Consider the following 14,944-nt stretch of genomic DNA (forward strand, 5'->3'; position numbering starts at 1 on the left):
CGCGGACCCCTTTAAAACGTCTTTCACTAATTCCTCGTTTGATGGATTATCTCTCTTTGGTCCTCAAGTGAAAGAAACCTTGACTAGGTGCGAGACGGATGGCAAAACCTTGTCTGCCGTCGGAGTCCGTTTTTCTACTCCTTCTAGACCTTACCCCAAGGCCAGAAAAGTGGGAAAATGTGGTTCCGTAAACAATCTCAAGGGAATTTGCCTGACGCACAGAGTCGGTTCCCCTCCTGAGGCAGAGGAGGGAACAATAATGGTAGACGTCGCCCCAGAGGCAGAGGGGGTCTGCAGAACCAGGGCAATCGAGAAACCTTTTCCGATAAGCCCTTTCAGCATCCCTGAGGTGTTGCCTGACTGTCCACCTTCGGAGGCAGTCGGGGGAAGATTGTCACTGTACCCAGAAGCCTGGCTATCCCTAACTCAAGACAAGTGGGTACAGTCCATCATTTCGAAGGCTATTCCATTCCTTAGTTCGCATTCCAAACCAATCAAAAATCCCTGCCAGATGTTCCACCGGCTCAAAGGGATCTTGCAGCTTTGGAAATTTCAAAGCTGCTCGCAAAAGAGCAATTCAGCCAGTTCCAGCAGACCAGCAAGGATCCGGAATCTACTCCAGGTTCTTTTAGTTCCAAAGAAAACAGGGGACTGGAGACCAATTTTGGATCTCAGTATCTTGAACAAGTCAGTCAAGAAAACAAGATTTGGATGGTCACGCTACAGTCCATCCTTCCCTATTGGGAAAGGAAAACTGGATGTGCTCTATAGATCTTGGGACACGTACTATCATATAAAATGAACAGGCGGCTCCAGAAGATTCCTCCGCTTCAGGCTGGGAACCAGTCATTTTCAATTCAGAGCCCTGCCCTTTGGACTCACCACTGCCCCCGGTGTTTACCAAATGCATGGCAGTGGTAGCTTCTCACCTGAGACGTCAAGGATTCCAGGTGTTTCCATATTTGGACGACTGGCTCCTCACAGCTCCCACCAAGCATCTTCTTCTAATGGCCAGAGACTACACCTTTCGCATTTGTCAAAAGTTAGGCATCTCAGTAAATTGAAAAGTCTGTTTTGTCGCCTTGTCGTGCTATTACCTTCATAGGCGCAAATCTAGACACAGTCAGCATGTTCGAGACTAACAGATCAGAGAATAACAGACATACGCAAACTGGTCTCTTCTCTTCAACAACAACAGAGCCAAAGCCAGGTTAGTTCTGAAAGTATTAGGGATTATGGCGGCCATTCCTCTGCTTCCATTAGCCAGATTCCACATGAGAATCCTTCAATGGATGCTCTTCACACAATGGTCATACCAACAACTTCCGATGTCTCACACCATTATGATTACGCAAACATGCAAGAATCATCTTCTGTGGTGGATGTCTTCCTCAGCTCTTCTTGGGAAGACCCTTTGTTCCTTCCTCCGGTTGCTATTCTGACAACGGACGCCTCCCTGATCGTGTGGGGGGGGCATTATCAGGGCAGAACTGTCCAGGGCATATGGCAACCAGACGAATGCCACTTGCATATAAATGTTCTAGAGATGAGAGCAGTGCTTTTAGCGTTGCAAGCCCTTCAAGACTCTCTTCCCTGGGAGCGATAGCAATCCAGGCGGACAATATGTCTGTAGTGTGGTATATCAACAAACAAGGCGGAACCAGGTCCTATCCCCTATGTCGAGAAGCACTCAGACTGTGGCAATGGGCGATTTCTTCTCAGCGTTTCTGATAGCAACGCACATCCCGGAAGTCCAATCAAATCGCGGACAAGTTGAGCAGGGCTATCCTCATGCCTCACGAGTGGTCTCTGAAAGATTCTATGCGAGAAAAATTTTTTTCTCAAGTGGGGTCAGCCTTGCTGCGACCTTTTGCTACTCCCAAAACAGCAAGTGCAGAGATTTTTCACCCTATTCCGTTACCAGGCCAGCCCAGAGACGCTCTAGTCCAAGTTTGGCCCCGGGACTTCTGTATGCATTTCCTCCCTTCCCACTAATCTCTCAAGTGATACAGAAAGCTATTGCTCAGAAGGCCTCATTGATCCTCATTGCTCCTTACTGGCCTCGACAGGTTTGGTTCCCCTTTCTACATCAATTTCTGTTGGAGCAACCTTGGCATCTGGACCTAGTACCAGATCTTTTGATCCATCAGTCGGGTCAGTTACACCGCTCCCTCCCCTCTCTGAACCTCACTGCTTGGTTCCTCCAGTTCCTACCCTAGCCAGGCTTCCTCAAATATCTCACACTGTTCGAGATATTTTAATAGCTTCACATAAATCTTCCACTCGAAAAATTTATCTTAGTAAGTGGAAACGCTTTGCCTATTGGGCTCAAGGAAAGGATTTTGATCCTTTCACTGCTCCCATCCATATAGTTCTTGATTTTCTAGCTGAACTCTTTCATGCAGGTTCATCTCCTTCTACTCTCAAAGTTCAATTGGCAGCTATATCTAACTTTCATGTAGGCATTTCAGAGTCTGCCATCATGTCCCACAAGCTTTGCAAAGCTTTTTTGAAGGGAGTTTTTCTTCTCAGACCTCCTATAAGAAATCCTCCTCCTCCTTGGGACCTTAATTTAGTGCTCAGTTCTTTGATTCTTCCCCCTTTCGAACCTGCAGCTTCCTGTTCATTAAAATTGCTATCATGGAAGACTCTCTTTCTGGTAGCTATTACTTCAGCTAGAAGAGTTTCAGAACTTCATGCACTCAGCTGTCGACCTCCTTATCTGTTGTTCCATAAGGACAGGGTATCCTTACGAACCAACCCGTCCTTTTTACCTAAAATAGCCTCGGCGTCTAACCTAAATCAAAGCATTGACCTCCCTGTGTTTTTTTCCAGAATATTCTAATAGGTCTGAACAAAAATTGCATTGGCTAGATGTTCATCGTCAGTTAAGGTACTATTTGGATAGAACCAAACAATTCAGAAAATCTGACCAGCTGTTTGTCTCTTATGCAGAAGGCAAAAAGGGACTTTCTGTTTCCAAGGTATCACTATCTAGATGGATAACATCTCTAATTTCCATTGTTTATGAAATGAGACACCAAAAGCTGCCTAACAAACCTAAAGCCCATTCCACCAGAGCTTTGGCTACTTCTATAGTTTTCCAAGACAGACTGCCTATTGACACCATTTGTGCAGCGGCTACTTGGGCTACTCCTCACACTTTCATTTCACATTATAAGTTGGATTTAGCTTCTAGGCATAGAGCTAACTTTGGTTCCACTGTTCTCAAGAGTCTGTTCCGTTAGGCCACCGGGACAAGGTGCTAGGGGGCGGGTCCCATCCAGCAAGAATGAAGGCGAGATAGACAACAACATATAGAAGTTATGTTCTTACCATAACGTTCCATGTTAGTTGTCTTCTTCTCGCCTTCTTTCTTATGGCCCCACCTCCTTCCCCCTGGCCTGGACAGACCTAGAGGAGTTTGATTGTGACCTCTCTTTCTACCACCTCTTTGCTATAGGTATATGCTCTGCTGTGCATATTTCCTAGATCAGGCTTAGGTCACCTTTTCTCTCCCCCTTTGTTATAGAGGTGGACTCTTTTCCAATTTTTTCTGGTTGTATTATTAGCTGGGCCTAGCTCACAAACGAGATCTGAGGTAATTCACGCCTAGCATTGTGGGATATAAGGGGACCTCAAGCCGGTGGAACCAACTCTCGAGCTTTTAGAGTGGCCGAGTCGGAGGGTCTCGAACCCATCCAGCAAGAAGAAGGCGAGAAGAAGACAACTAACATGGAACGTTATGGTAAGAACATAACTTCTATTTATGTTAACTCTGAGGTGCATGTGTTACACAAACAAAATACTTTCATAGTGGTAGAACTAGTGAGGTATTGCATGGATTGTGAGTATATACAATGCACTGTGTGGTGTTAACCAAATCTAGAGGAAAGATTAATGCAAGTCAAATGTTAAGTCATCTATTTTTTTTTTCTACAGGTCCAAAATCGTGACTCCAAAGTATCAAACTGCAACATGTCTTAAACAGCTTTGGTTCCTTATTGGAATTCCCGATGCACATCATGAAGTAGCAGCTGTACCATTCTGATTTATGCAGAGTGGCTTGGAGACCAAAAACATGAGCATTACTGTTAATAAGCTGTTGAATGTATTTTATTCCTAAAGATTGTTAATTTTAATATGTATATATATAACATTTCTGACAATCTGTTATACTTTCTCTTTTGGGTTTATCAGAAGGATGGCATTTATTTAAATATAAATAAACTGTTCATTTAAAATATGTGGTGTGCTGCTTGTGCAACGTAGGTTTTTGCAAAAGTTTTCTGTAGGGTAAATGACAGCAGTTATACTTACAATACATAAACATAGACAGAAATATCCAGACTTCTCTGTGTGTGGCAGAAATATCCGTATTTGTCCATGTGTGGCAGATGTAGGAACTGCCTTGCACATCTATCCGGCAGCTAACTTTATTCGTAAAAGCCTGTTTGCAGATTGTCCTGTCCTCCTCTTTTCTTTATTCTAGATGTATTTCCTTGCATTTAGTTCTCCTAGCCTTGTATAGCCATACTGTGATTCCCTTGCTTTTTAGGAGAATATAACCCAGGCTCTTCCTCCTATTTCCTCATACAGTTTATATGTCAAGCCTCCAACATGTCTGCACACCTCTGCCAAATTAATGTCCTTCTCTGCCTTCCTACACAGCTTCCAAGTCTGTATACAGCACTCCATTTGCAGTCTTCCTCCACATATATTCTGTTAGCCTTTGCCAACCCCCCTTCATATTGCTTCTCATGATTTAAATCTGTTATAACCAACACACTTGAATATTTTCAATGTTTTCTACTTCTTTAAGTGCCACACTTGCTGCGTTTACTTGTATTGAACCCCAGCTGTACTCCTGCCAGACTCCCAAGATCCTTCCTCCAGCTAACTTTCCACATGCTGCAAAATATGCACAAACCATTTTTGTTATGACGGTATCCCAAAAATTTAAGCCATGCTATTAGTAAATTTGATATTGTGGGTGATATTGAGGAAAAATAGAACCGATATGGATAGAGATTGGTGGGTGGCCGTGCCAATGTTTTCATTAGACAGCCAGTTGATTAAGAACATTGTTAACAACAACTAGAGTATATTAACTTGGAATGATGAAGTGGCTTGTTTGGTTGGGAAAGAACATGTTTGTAAACAAAAAAGGTAGAAATTTGAAAAATATTACTGAAGGGTAAACAACGTTTGATTTTTTATTCAACATCAAAGTAAAGTAGGCAGTTGTAAATATTTGAATTGCTCCATTGCAGATTCATTTCTGAAAATTCAAATTTTTATTGTGATGCAGTAAAAAAGGATATATAAATGTCAAGGCACCATTAAAAAAGAAATGACAGGAACACTTTGGCAAGGCATTAAGTGACATGCAAGAAATTCATTTTCGCAGTGGTTGATTTTGTTCCTAGTAATTTTAATGGTAACAAGGAAGAAGAATTTGTTTAGAAATCAAATGGCAGATTATATTGAATGCTTATACAAGTCCAGGACTTAATGGAATAGTCAATTATGCCACAGCGTTAAAAAGAAATGGAAATAAGAAAACATTTAAATGATTTGGTCACCTGCTATTTGATCATATGATCATGTTGATGAGTTGAAAAGGGTTATTAGTATGAGATTTATTCTGATGAAGACCTAGTTTGAGGTCAAAAGCATAATATTTTGATTTAATTTATTTTAATAAACAAGTTTGTCACTGTAACCACTCGGTGCATTTTGGTTCTTTTATGTTGAGTCCATTCAACCCTGTAGCCCCTCTTCATGGATTTTTGATCGAGTTGTTTGAAGATGTCCATAGAGGCTTTGTTTTGCTAAGGAGAGATGGTGCTGGAAGTGAGGTACATGAATTTGATTTATTCTAATCCACTGTGAATGAATGTACTGTTGAGTACAGCACAGAAAAAAAAATTTTTTGCGCACACATGAACTTGTGAGTCAGGGTGTGTGCTTATGTGGGAATTCCAACATTACTGAGTTCTTTGGAAACTTTCCACGAAACCTAGGAGATTTGAGTTTTGGTGTGCCTGAGGGTTTGTCTAAAAAAACAATATGCATATGGGTTATCTTTAAAGACTAGGAAGCAGCAGTTTTTAAAATGAAAAAAAAAAAAAAAAATAAGAGTGGGACAAAGTATTTTCTGATTTTTGTTTAGACCAGAAGGTTCCAAAAGATCTCATGGTTCACAGTAAACCCAGTGGTTTTATTCTTGGTCTTTTTTAAACAAGTGGTGTCAAATATGTGAGAATGCAAGGTTGGCCTAAGTACTCTTAAGTTCCCACAATGAAAGTGAGATTTTAAAGCTCAAATGATAGACCTGTTTGAACAATAATTTCATCTTTAGTAGCTGAAAATAGAAGTTTGATGATTGTATTAGGAGATCAGAAGCTAAATTAAATGTTTTTAAACATTCACATAAAGAAAAAGGAAAAGAAAAGTTGAGAGATATCAGGAGTATTTTAATTCAAATGATTTTTCCACCTTAAGGGAAGAAAGGAAGTGATGTTTCTGCACCAGGTATTTAAGAGCAAATCGCAGTCAGGAAAAATGATTCATCGTATTAGTGAATGTTTTTTTTCCCCCAGGCATAAATCCATTGGAACTCCACCCAGACATCCATGCAGAGAGAGAAAAGGGAAGGAAAACATTGTGACCACCAATCAACAAAGTACATCAAACATTCAAAATATTTCTGGCAGAAGTGCAGAATCAACAGAAAACATGGGCAGAGGTGGCTTCGTTTCTCAGAGACAACTAGACAAAAGGGACCATGCAAAAGGACATTTTCCTGCATAGAAGGGGAATTGGATGAAATGGGTAATTCCTTTGAAATGCAAAATATTTAGTCTGTCTGAGAGTTTTAAATGATATTGAGATTTATTACAGAAAGGTTTTTCATTTGTTCCTGCAACAAGGTTCAGCATTTTTTTAGACGGTTCTGGACTTAAAAGGGTATGTGAGGAAGTTTTGCTTAAAGGGAAAAGTGATACTAACAAAGGAGATTGTTCATTCCCCAGTTAAGGCATATGAGAATAACTGTGATAGGGACATTAGAGAAGCATTGTCCAAACCAGTGAACAAGATGTTCTTCATACCACATTGCTGCAGTCCTAACACTTGGGTAGTCCGCTGTCCCAGTCGGCCCGAATACCAAAGTATATGGCTGACGTCGGTCAAGGCGCATTAGTCTGACGTCAGGGTACAAATGCGCATGACCGACGTCATATCCTCAGTCTTTTTTGCCGCATGGTCCGATGCAGAAGCAGTTTTGCAAGTGCAGGTTGGCGTTCTGAGATTTTCAAGTCGGAGTTTCAGACCGAATCAAGTTGGCTAAGTACCCCGTTGGGGATTATTTTGGTTTTTTCTTGCCTCAGTATTTTACCGGATGTCAGAAAAAGTGAATAACTGTATTTCTTGTGGGAAACAGATACCTCATAGGGATTACCATACCTTGTGTATACCTTGCTTAGGGCCTGAGCACGACGTTGTTGGCTGTTGCTCTTGTGCTAGATTTAACAAACGCACTAATTAGATTGTGCCAGGTTAGTTTTTGGGAAGCGGTGTAATTATAAAATGCCGTCGGATGCTCCGGCCCGCTTCAAAAAGCGCAAGGACAAAACAGCAAAGCCTAGGCTGGAAGAACCGTCCGTCCCGGATGTTGGTTCTTTAGAGGGCTCGGTGGAGCCAGGGGTTCAGCCAGAAATTTCTTTGGAATCCCAGGGAGAGACTTTATTACTGCAAGATGTGACCTCTCAGGAGGTAGGCCAGGCGGAAGGGGCTTCTCAGGTAGCTGTTCTTCCTTCCCTTCCTAAGGTAGTTAGGCCCTCCCCTGCTGTTTCCAAGGCTTCTCCCAGGGGCAGGCCAGGTTTTGTTTCAGGAGTTACCCCTAGTTCTTCAGGGTCTGTACCTAAGAAGCATATGCTTAAGATGGCAGAAGATTTGATTACTATGATTAGAGGTTCTATGCCCCCTCCTGATAAGAGGCCTAGGATGGAACCTGAGCTTGGGAGTTTTGAGCAGTGTTCGGATGCTTCTGAGTCTTCGGCTGAAGACTTGCAGGAGTATTCCCCTTACTCTGATTCTGATGTAGATGATTCTACTCCTTCTGCTTCTCCTCCTGAGGATTTTTCATTTTCAGAGACTCTTCATTCCATGAGGGAGCATTTTAAATGGGAAGGTCAGGATTTCTCTGATTCCAGGAAAAGGCTTAGGGAATTTTTGTTTCTACCCCAGCATAGGCCTTTAGCTATACCTCCTGTTCTAGATGTGGTAGAGGATGTTTTTGCAGAGGCTTCTCTGAACCCTGACTCTTTGCCTCCTGCTCCAGTTAAACCAGATAGATATTATAGGGTGCCTGAAGCTCATAAGTATCTTTTTAAGAGTCCTAGGGCAGACCCAGAAACTGTTTCACAGGGGCCTAAAGGTGTTAAGGCTTCTGTTGTTAATCCTGTTCCTCCAGATAAAGAGGCTAGGGCTTTGGATAGATGGGGAAAGAAAGTGTATACTTCTTCCACTTTGGCCATGAGAGCTTTGAATTGCCAGTTTCACATGTTGAAATACCAGAATTATCTCCTTTCACAATTAAAGTCTAAGGTAGATGCTTTGGCGGAAGGTATTGAGTGTAAAGAGTTGCAGGATTTAGTTCATGTTTCTGAACAGGTGGGTAAGCATTCTTTGCAATGTGGTTTTGATGCTGTGCAGGCCTCTTGAGGGGCTGCCACTGGTTCTGTTCTTCGCAGGCACGCCTGGTTGAGGGATCAGAATTTAGCTGAGCATGTGAAAACAAGGATTTTAGATGCTCCTTTACAATCTGATGTGTTGTTTGGTTCGCCTGTGGAAGCAGTTCTAAAGAAAATGGAAGACAAGGCTAAGTCTATGCAGACTGTTAAAGATTTTTGCAGGTTCAGCCTCCAAGTTTAGTAGAAATTGGCCTACCAAGGGGTGGACATATCCTGCTTATGATTCCCAGTCTAGGGGTAGGTCTAGACGTGGTAGAGGCAGAGCTCAAGGTTCTTTTAGGCCTAGAACAGGAGTTCACCTGCTCAGTCTTCTGGTGAGGGCAGGGGTCAGTCCTTTCGTAAACAGACACAATGACCTGCCTTTTCAGCTGCCAGAATCTTCTCGTCTGGCAGCACCTTTGGGAGGAAGGTTGGCACTTTTCAAAGAAAACTGGAGTTTAATTACCCAAGACAGATGGGTATTGGATATCATTCACCACGGTTACAGGTTTTATTTCCATACCTTGCCTCCTTTCAAAGGCATGCCAGACATTCCTCCTCAACAAAGGAAAGAGGCTCACAAGCAAATTTCTCTGTTGCTCCAAATAGGGGCCATTCAGCCGGTTCCTGTGCCAGAAAGGGGCCTAGGATTTTATTCTCGCCTGTTCCTAGTACCAAAAAGGGGAACACGTGGAGACCAATTTTGGATCTGTCTATCCTCAACACTTATCTGGACATTCCCAAGTTCAAAATGTTGACGTTACAACAGCTTTTACCTCTGCTGGGCAAAGATCACTGGATGGTAACTTTGGATCTCAAGGAAGCATACCTTCATGTTCCTATCAGACTAATTTGCAGGAAGTATCTGCGTTTTCGAGCTGGGAATTCTCATTATCAGTTCTCTGCATTGCCCTTTGGCTTATCTACTGCCAGAGTATTCACAAAGGTTCTGGCTCCAGTGATAGCTTTCTTCAGGCTAAAAGGAATACAAATCTATCCTTATTTGGATGATTGCCTGATTCTCGCTCAAGGAAGGGACGTGCTTCTTCAGCATTTGGAATATGTGATAGCAGTGCTAAGATGCCTAGGGTATTCTGTGAACGAAATAAAGTCCAGTCTAGTACCCTCTCAAGACATGTGCTTTCTGGGTGTGAGACTGAATACAGCAACCCAGATGGCCTTTTTAACCCCGGACAAACAAAAAAATCTTTCTCTTTACTTCCATCAACTATCTCATCAGTCCGGGCTGACTGCAAGGACAGTCCTTCAAGCATTAGGGTTCATGGCATCTTGTATTCTGGTACTTCCCAATGCCAAACTGCATATGAGGAAGCTACAATGGTATCTCAAAAATGTATGGACACAGCACTGCCAGGATTTGGACACTGTCATTCAAATAATACCTTGCATTCAAAAGGAATTTTTGTGGTGGGCTCAGGAATGTCACCTAAACAAGGGACTCTCTGTGACCCGCCAGAGGCGAGACAGATTCTAACGACAGATGCCTCAGACACAGCTTGGGGAGCTCATCTGAATGGAAAGTGGATACAAGACAAGTGGCCTGCCAGACTGCAGCATCTACATATCAACATGAAGGAGATGTTAGCAGTCCAGTTTGCATTACTGGCTTTCAAGGATTTACTTCTTCCAGGGCAGGTGTTGATTCTAACAGACAACACAACTGTCATGTGGTACATCAACAAACAAGGGGAACACATTCTTATCCTCTATGCAGGCAAGCAATGATTTTGTGGGAGATCATGCTAGCTTGCAGCTGAATCTTCAAGCAAGGTTTCTGCCAGGAGCACAGAACTCCTTAGCAGATGTGTTAAGCAGGCAAATCATGGATCCCCACGAGTGGAAACTGGATCTTCATGTATTTCAGACATTGACAGTGTCATGGGGAACTCCAGACATAGATCTGTTCGCTTCTCCACTAAACCACCAGCTGCCAAAGTTTTGCACGAAAAGGTTTCATCACACAGCCTGGAAAGTGGATGCTCTTTCTTTCAGTTGGAAAAATCTTCATGTGTATGCCTTTCCACCTCTGCCTCTCCTCCCAAAGGTACTTCTAAAGGTCAGACAAGACAAGCCAAGGATGATTTTAATAGCTCCAGATTGGCCTCGACAGCACTGGTACCCATTACTGAGGAGTCTGGTAAGGAAGCCTCCATGGCCCTTACCTTTGATTCCACACCTATTGTCTCAGAAGGACGGGCATCTGCTCAATGTCAAGCTTCACTCTCTTCATCTAACAGCTTGGCATATTCTGTTTTGAACCAAAGCAGGTCTCAGCTTCCTCAACAAGTTTTGAATGTGATTATGGAAGCCAGAAGACCTAGTACAAGGAAAGTGTACGAGGAAAATGGAAGAGATTTTTATTTTGGTGTGCAGCAAAGGATTTGGATGTTTCTGAGCCAAATTTGAGTGTGGCTCTTCAATATCTTACTGAGTTATTGGACAAAGGTTTGTCTTTCTCTTCCATTAAGATTCATGCTGCAGCAATTTCAGCTCACTATGATTGTGACCCACCATTGTTTTCTCATCCTTTGTTCAAGCAATTTCTTAGAGGGGCAAAGAATATAAGACCCCACGTAGAGCTCCTACTCCTGCTTGGGACCTCAATTTTGTGTTGGAGAAACTCACTCTACAACCTTTGAGCCTGCAGCTACTGCTGAATTGAAGTATTTGTCATGGAAGACTGCTTTTTGTTAGCCATTACATCTGCAAGAAGGGTGTCTGAATTGCAGGCCCTTATGGCGGTTGAGTCTTTCCTGATTTTTCAAAAGGATAGGGTATCTTTACGTACTAATCCTTCATTTATGCCTAAAGTGGTTTCTAGTGTGGCTTTAAACCAAACTATTCATTTGCCTACCTTTTATGCAGATCCCCAAAATAAGGGGAAAAGATTTTGCACACTTTAGATGTACACAGGCAGTTGCGTTATTATTTAAGCAGGACTAAGGATTTTAGGCAGTCTCAGCAGTTGTTTGTTTCTTTTGCTTTGAGTTCTCAGGGCAAGCCTGTGTCAAAACAAACTATTTCTAAGTGGATTGGGTTTTGCATTGCATTTTGTTATTCCCATCATGGCAAGGAGATTCCAGCTGGGATTAGGCCTCATTCCACTAAGGCTACTGCCACTTCAACAGCATTTCTAAGGGGGGTGGCAACTAAGGATATTTTGGAGGCAGCTACTTGGAGTTCAGTGCATACTTTCTCTAAGCATTACCACCTTCCTCTCTACTCTAAATCTAGGGCTGGTTTTGCCACGGCTATTTTGCAGGGCATGTTGTCAGCTCCTGCTTCCTTATGATTTGCCAGCCTCCCTTACCTCTGCTTTGGGATTCTACCCAAGTGTTAGGACTGCAGCAATGTGGTATGAAGAACATAGTACAGTTTTGTACCTCCCATAAATGTAGATGTTCAAGATCCACATTGCTGCAGTCCAATTACCCTCCCTCCTTCCCTCTGTGTTTAGGGGTGGTTGTGTGGGTGAGGTTATACTCTTGTAAATTTGTATATATTGTATATATATTTGGTGCAGGAGTGTGTGGTGTTTTTTGGTTTTAGCTTTATCTTTTTAGGGTCTTCTGACATCTGGGGCAAGAAAAGACTGAGGATATGACGTCGGTCATGCGCATTTGTACCCTGACGTCCTGACGTCAGACTAATGCGCCTTGACCGACGTCAGCCATATACTTTGGTATTCGGGCCGACTGGGACAGCGGACTACCCAAGTGTTAGGACTGCAGCAATGTGGATCTTCGAACATCTACATTTATGGTAGGTACAAAACTGTACTTTTTACAAGTTAACAGTGGTTGAAAAGAAAGCTTTAAGGGATTTAGGTGAACTCACCATATGCATTATGAAAGCAGGTAAAAAGGTAGTTCTATGGTCATTACCAGCACATCTTACTGTAATATAAGTTCTCTACTGGAAGATTAGACTTTTTATGAGATAATGTGAAGGATATCAAAATGTCCTTCAGGTATATAGATGGTTGTATGAGAATTGGTGTAATGAGATTATTACTGACCCTATACTTTCTTAATCCAGAAAAAATAGTTTTATAGATTGTTTCAGATACTAAAATTGCATATTTGTCTCCTTTTAGACCTGTAGTTTTAGCATCAACATCCAAAACAGAATCCATCCCCAGATTTGTTGATAGGGCATTATTTAAGTTGGTGGGAGATTCCCCTTTCTTAGAGGCAGCTCACATTTTTTGGAAAAAATTAAATGTGTTACAGTAGGAAAGGAAGAATGGTTGGTGACTGCAAATGTGCAATCTTTTTATACGGTTATTCCTTGTGAGATAGGAATTGAATGGTTTTCCTCATGTTGTACAAACATGAGGAATACACAGAGAAATTAGGAGTCCTGTACTTACCATAACTTGGCTTCTGTGTTGTCCCATTTCATTCTTCCTCACCACTGGGTCCTTGGATCTGACATTGGATCTGAACCGGCTATTCCAAAAGATGGATTCTAGAAGTCTCAAGCTCCTCCAACTCCCGTAATGCCCTGCATCTCCTCTAACTCATCAGATCGAGTTTACTGCCTCAAAGGATGAAAAGGGTATGAAAATAACAAATATGAACCCAATAACAATAAAAATACACTCAACTGGAATTCAAGATGGAGATCCATGGAGCTCATATTTGTATAGATACTCTAGACTTCCTGGAAGGGGGAAGGTTGGGTGGTATGTGAGGAAGAATGAAGTAGGACAACACGGATACCAAGTTAGGGTAAGTGCATAACTCCTAAATCTGATGTTGTCCATTCATTCTTCTCTTCACTGAGTCAGCTGTATGATTGCCCCGGTTGGCACCTGTGGAAGGATATGCCGGAGCACAGTGGAGCCAAAGGATGCTGTATCTCTGGAAACTATGTCAAGTTAGTAATGGGATAGACCAGGTTGTTGCAGCACAGATTTTCTCAATAGAAGATGTTCTTCATGTTTCACTGCTGCAGTCCTAACCATTGGGTTATCCATGCTGTGGTAGCCCTCAGTCGGTCCGAATACCAGAGTCAAGGTTTTGTGCGTCTGCTACTGTCGCTTGCTGGGTGACGTCAGGTTGTCAGACCTATAAAGGAGAGCAGGCGACTCCATTACTTCAGTCTTTCTTGCTGTGGAGCTTGTAGCAGAAGCAATTTACAACAGAACCGGTCGGCTGATGTCCTTCAAGGATGCAACTGCAGTCCTGACATATGGGTTGTCCTGCCTCAGGCAGCCCTTCGGTCAGCTGGATTCCAAAGTCTGGGTCCGGCGTCGGCTGATGTCGCCCTTTCCCCAACGTCAGAGCGCCTGGGGTATAAAAGCGTCAGCCGACGCCATCTTCTTCAGTCTTTCTTGCCGCGCGGCGCCCGAAGCAGAAGCAGTTCGCAAGTGCCAGTCGACCCGCTCCTGTGTTTTCTGCTACTGAAGTCTTCAAAAAAGCTAAGTACCCCGTTGGGGACCTTTTCTTGCCTCAGCCGATGTCAGATAAAACTGTAAAAGTTAATAATTGTTTAACTTGTGGGAAACAAATACCTCATAAGGATTTCCACTCTTACTGCTTACCCTGCCTAGGCCCAGAACACAACGTCTCGGCCTGTACAGCTTGTGCTTCTTTCAATAAACGCACTCTTAGGTGTCGATTAGAGTTTGCACAGGATTATTTTGGGGAAGATTTCTATTATATCATGCCGTCGGAGCTTCCAACAGCACATTTACCTAAAAAACGGAAGGATAAGGACCGACACCCGTGGTCCTCGTTCTCGGCCGACACCACGCTTAGGCCTACCGTGAGTATCTCGGTCTCTTCTGAGCCGGTTTCACAACCGCTACAGACCGACACCGCCCCACCGGTTACTTCGGTACCGGAGGCCAGCTCGGTGCCGGTTTCTGTTCTCCCCTCTGAGACCGTAGCCCAGGATATTTCTGACACCATTTCAGTGGATAAGACTACTCCAGCACGTGGGGCTGCCAGGCCTCCAGTGTCTATGTCCATTAAGGCCTACACACGTGCTAAGGCTGCCAAACAGGCTAAGTCTCTCCCTCCAAGATCTGTTTCTCTGGGATCCACTTCTGGTTCTCAAATTTTAAGTTTAGCTGAGTACCTTATTTCTTTAATTAGGGGTTCTCAGCCACATCCAGATAGAGGCTCTCAGCCGCCTTCTGTCAAGAGGCCTGGGGTTGAGCAGGTAGATCCCCAGTC

At 43.1% G+C, this 14,944-nt stretch overlaps 1 protein-coding gene across 4 annotated transcripts in view; it reads left to right on the forward strand.

The window, feature by feature from the left end:
• ZFAND2A (zinc finger AN1-type containing 2A) overlaps nt 1-5,725 on the forward strand; it is a 573,689-nt gene extending 567,964 nt beyond the window's left edge. For all 4 annotated transcript variants that reach the window (XM_044089765.1, XM_044089767.1, XM_044089766.1 and 1 more), the window contains one exon: nt 3,943-5,725. In XM_044089765.1, the coding sequence (XP_043945700.1) occupies nt 3,943-3,987 (45 nt within the window). In that variant the 3' untranslated portion in view covers nt 3,988-5,725. The remainder of the gene's footprint in view (nt 1-3,942) is intronic.
• The last annotated feature ends 9,219 nt before the right edge of the window (nt 5,726-14,944 follow it).

The sequence above is a fragment of the Protopterus annectens genome, chromosome 12.part0 (genome assembly GCF_019279795.1).
Source record: "Protopterus annectens isolate FY-2018-M chromosome 12.part0, PAN1.0, whole genome shotgun sequence".
NCBI lineage: Eukaryota > Metazoa > Chordata > Ceratodontiformes > Protopteridae > Protopterus > Protopterus annectens.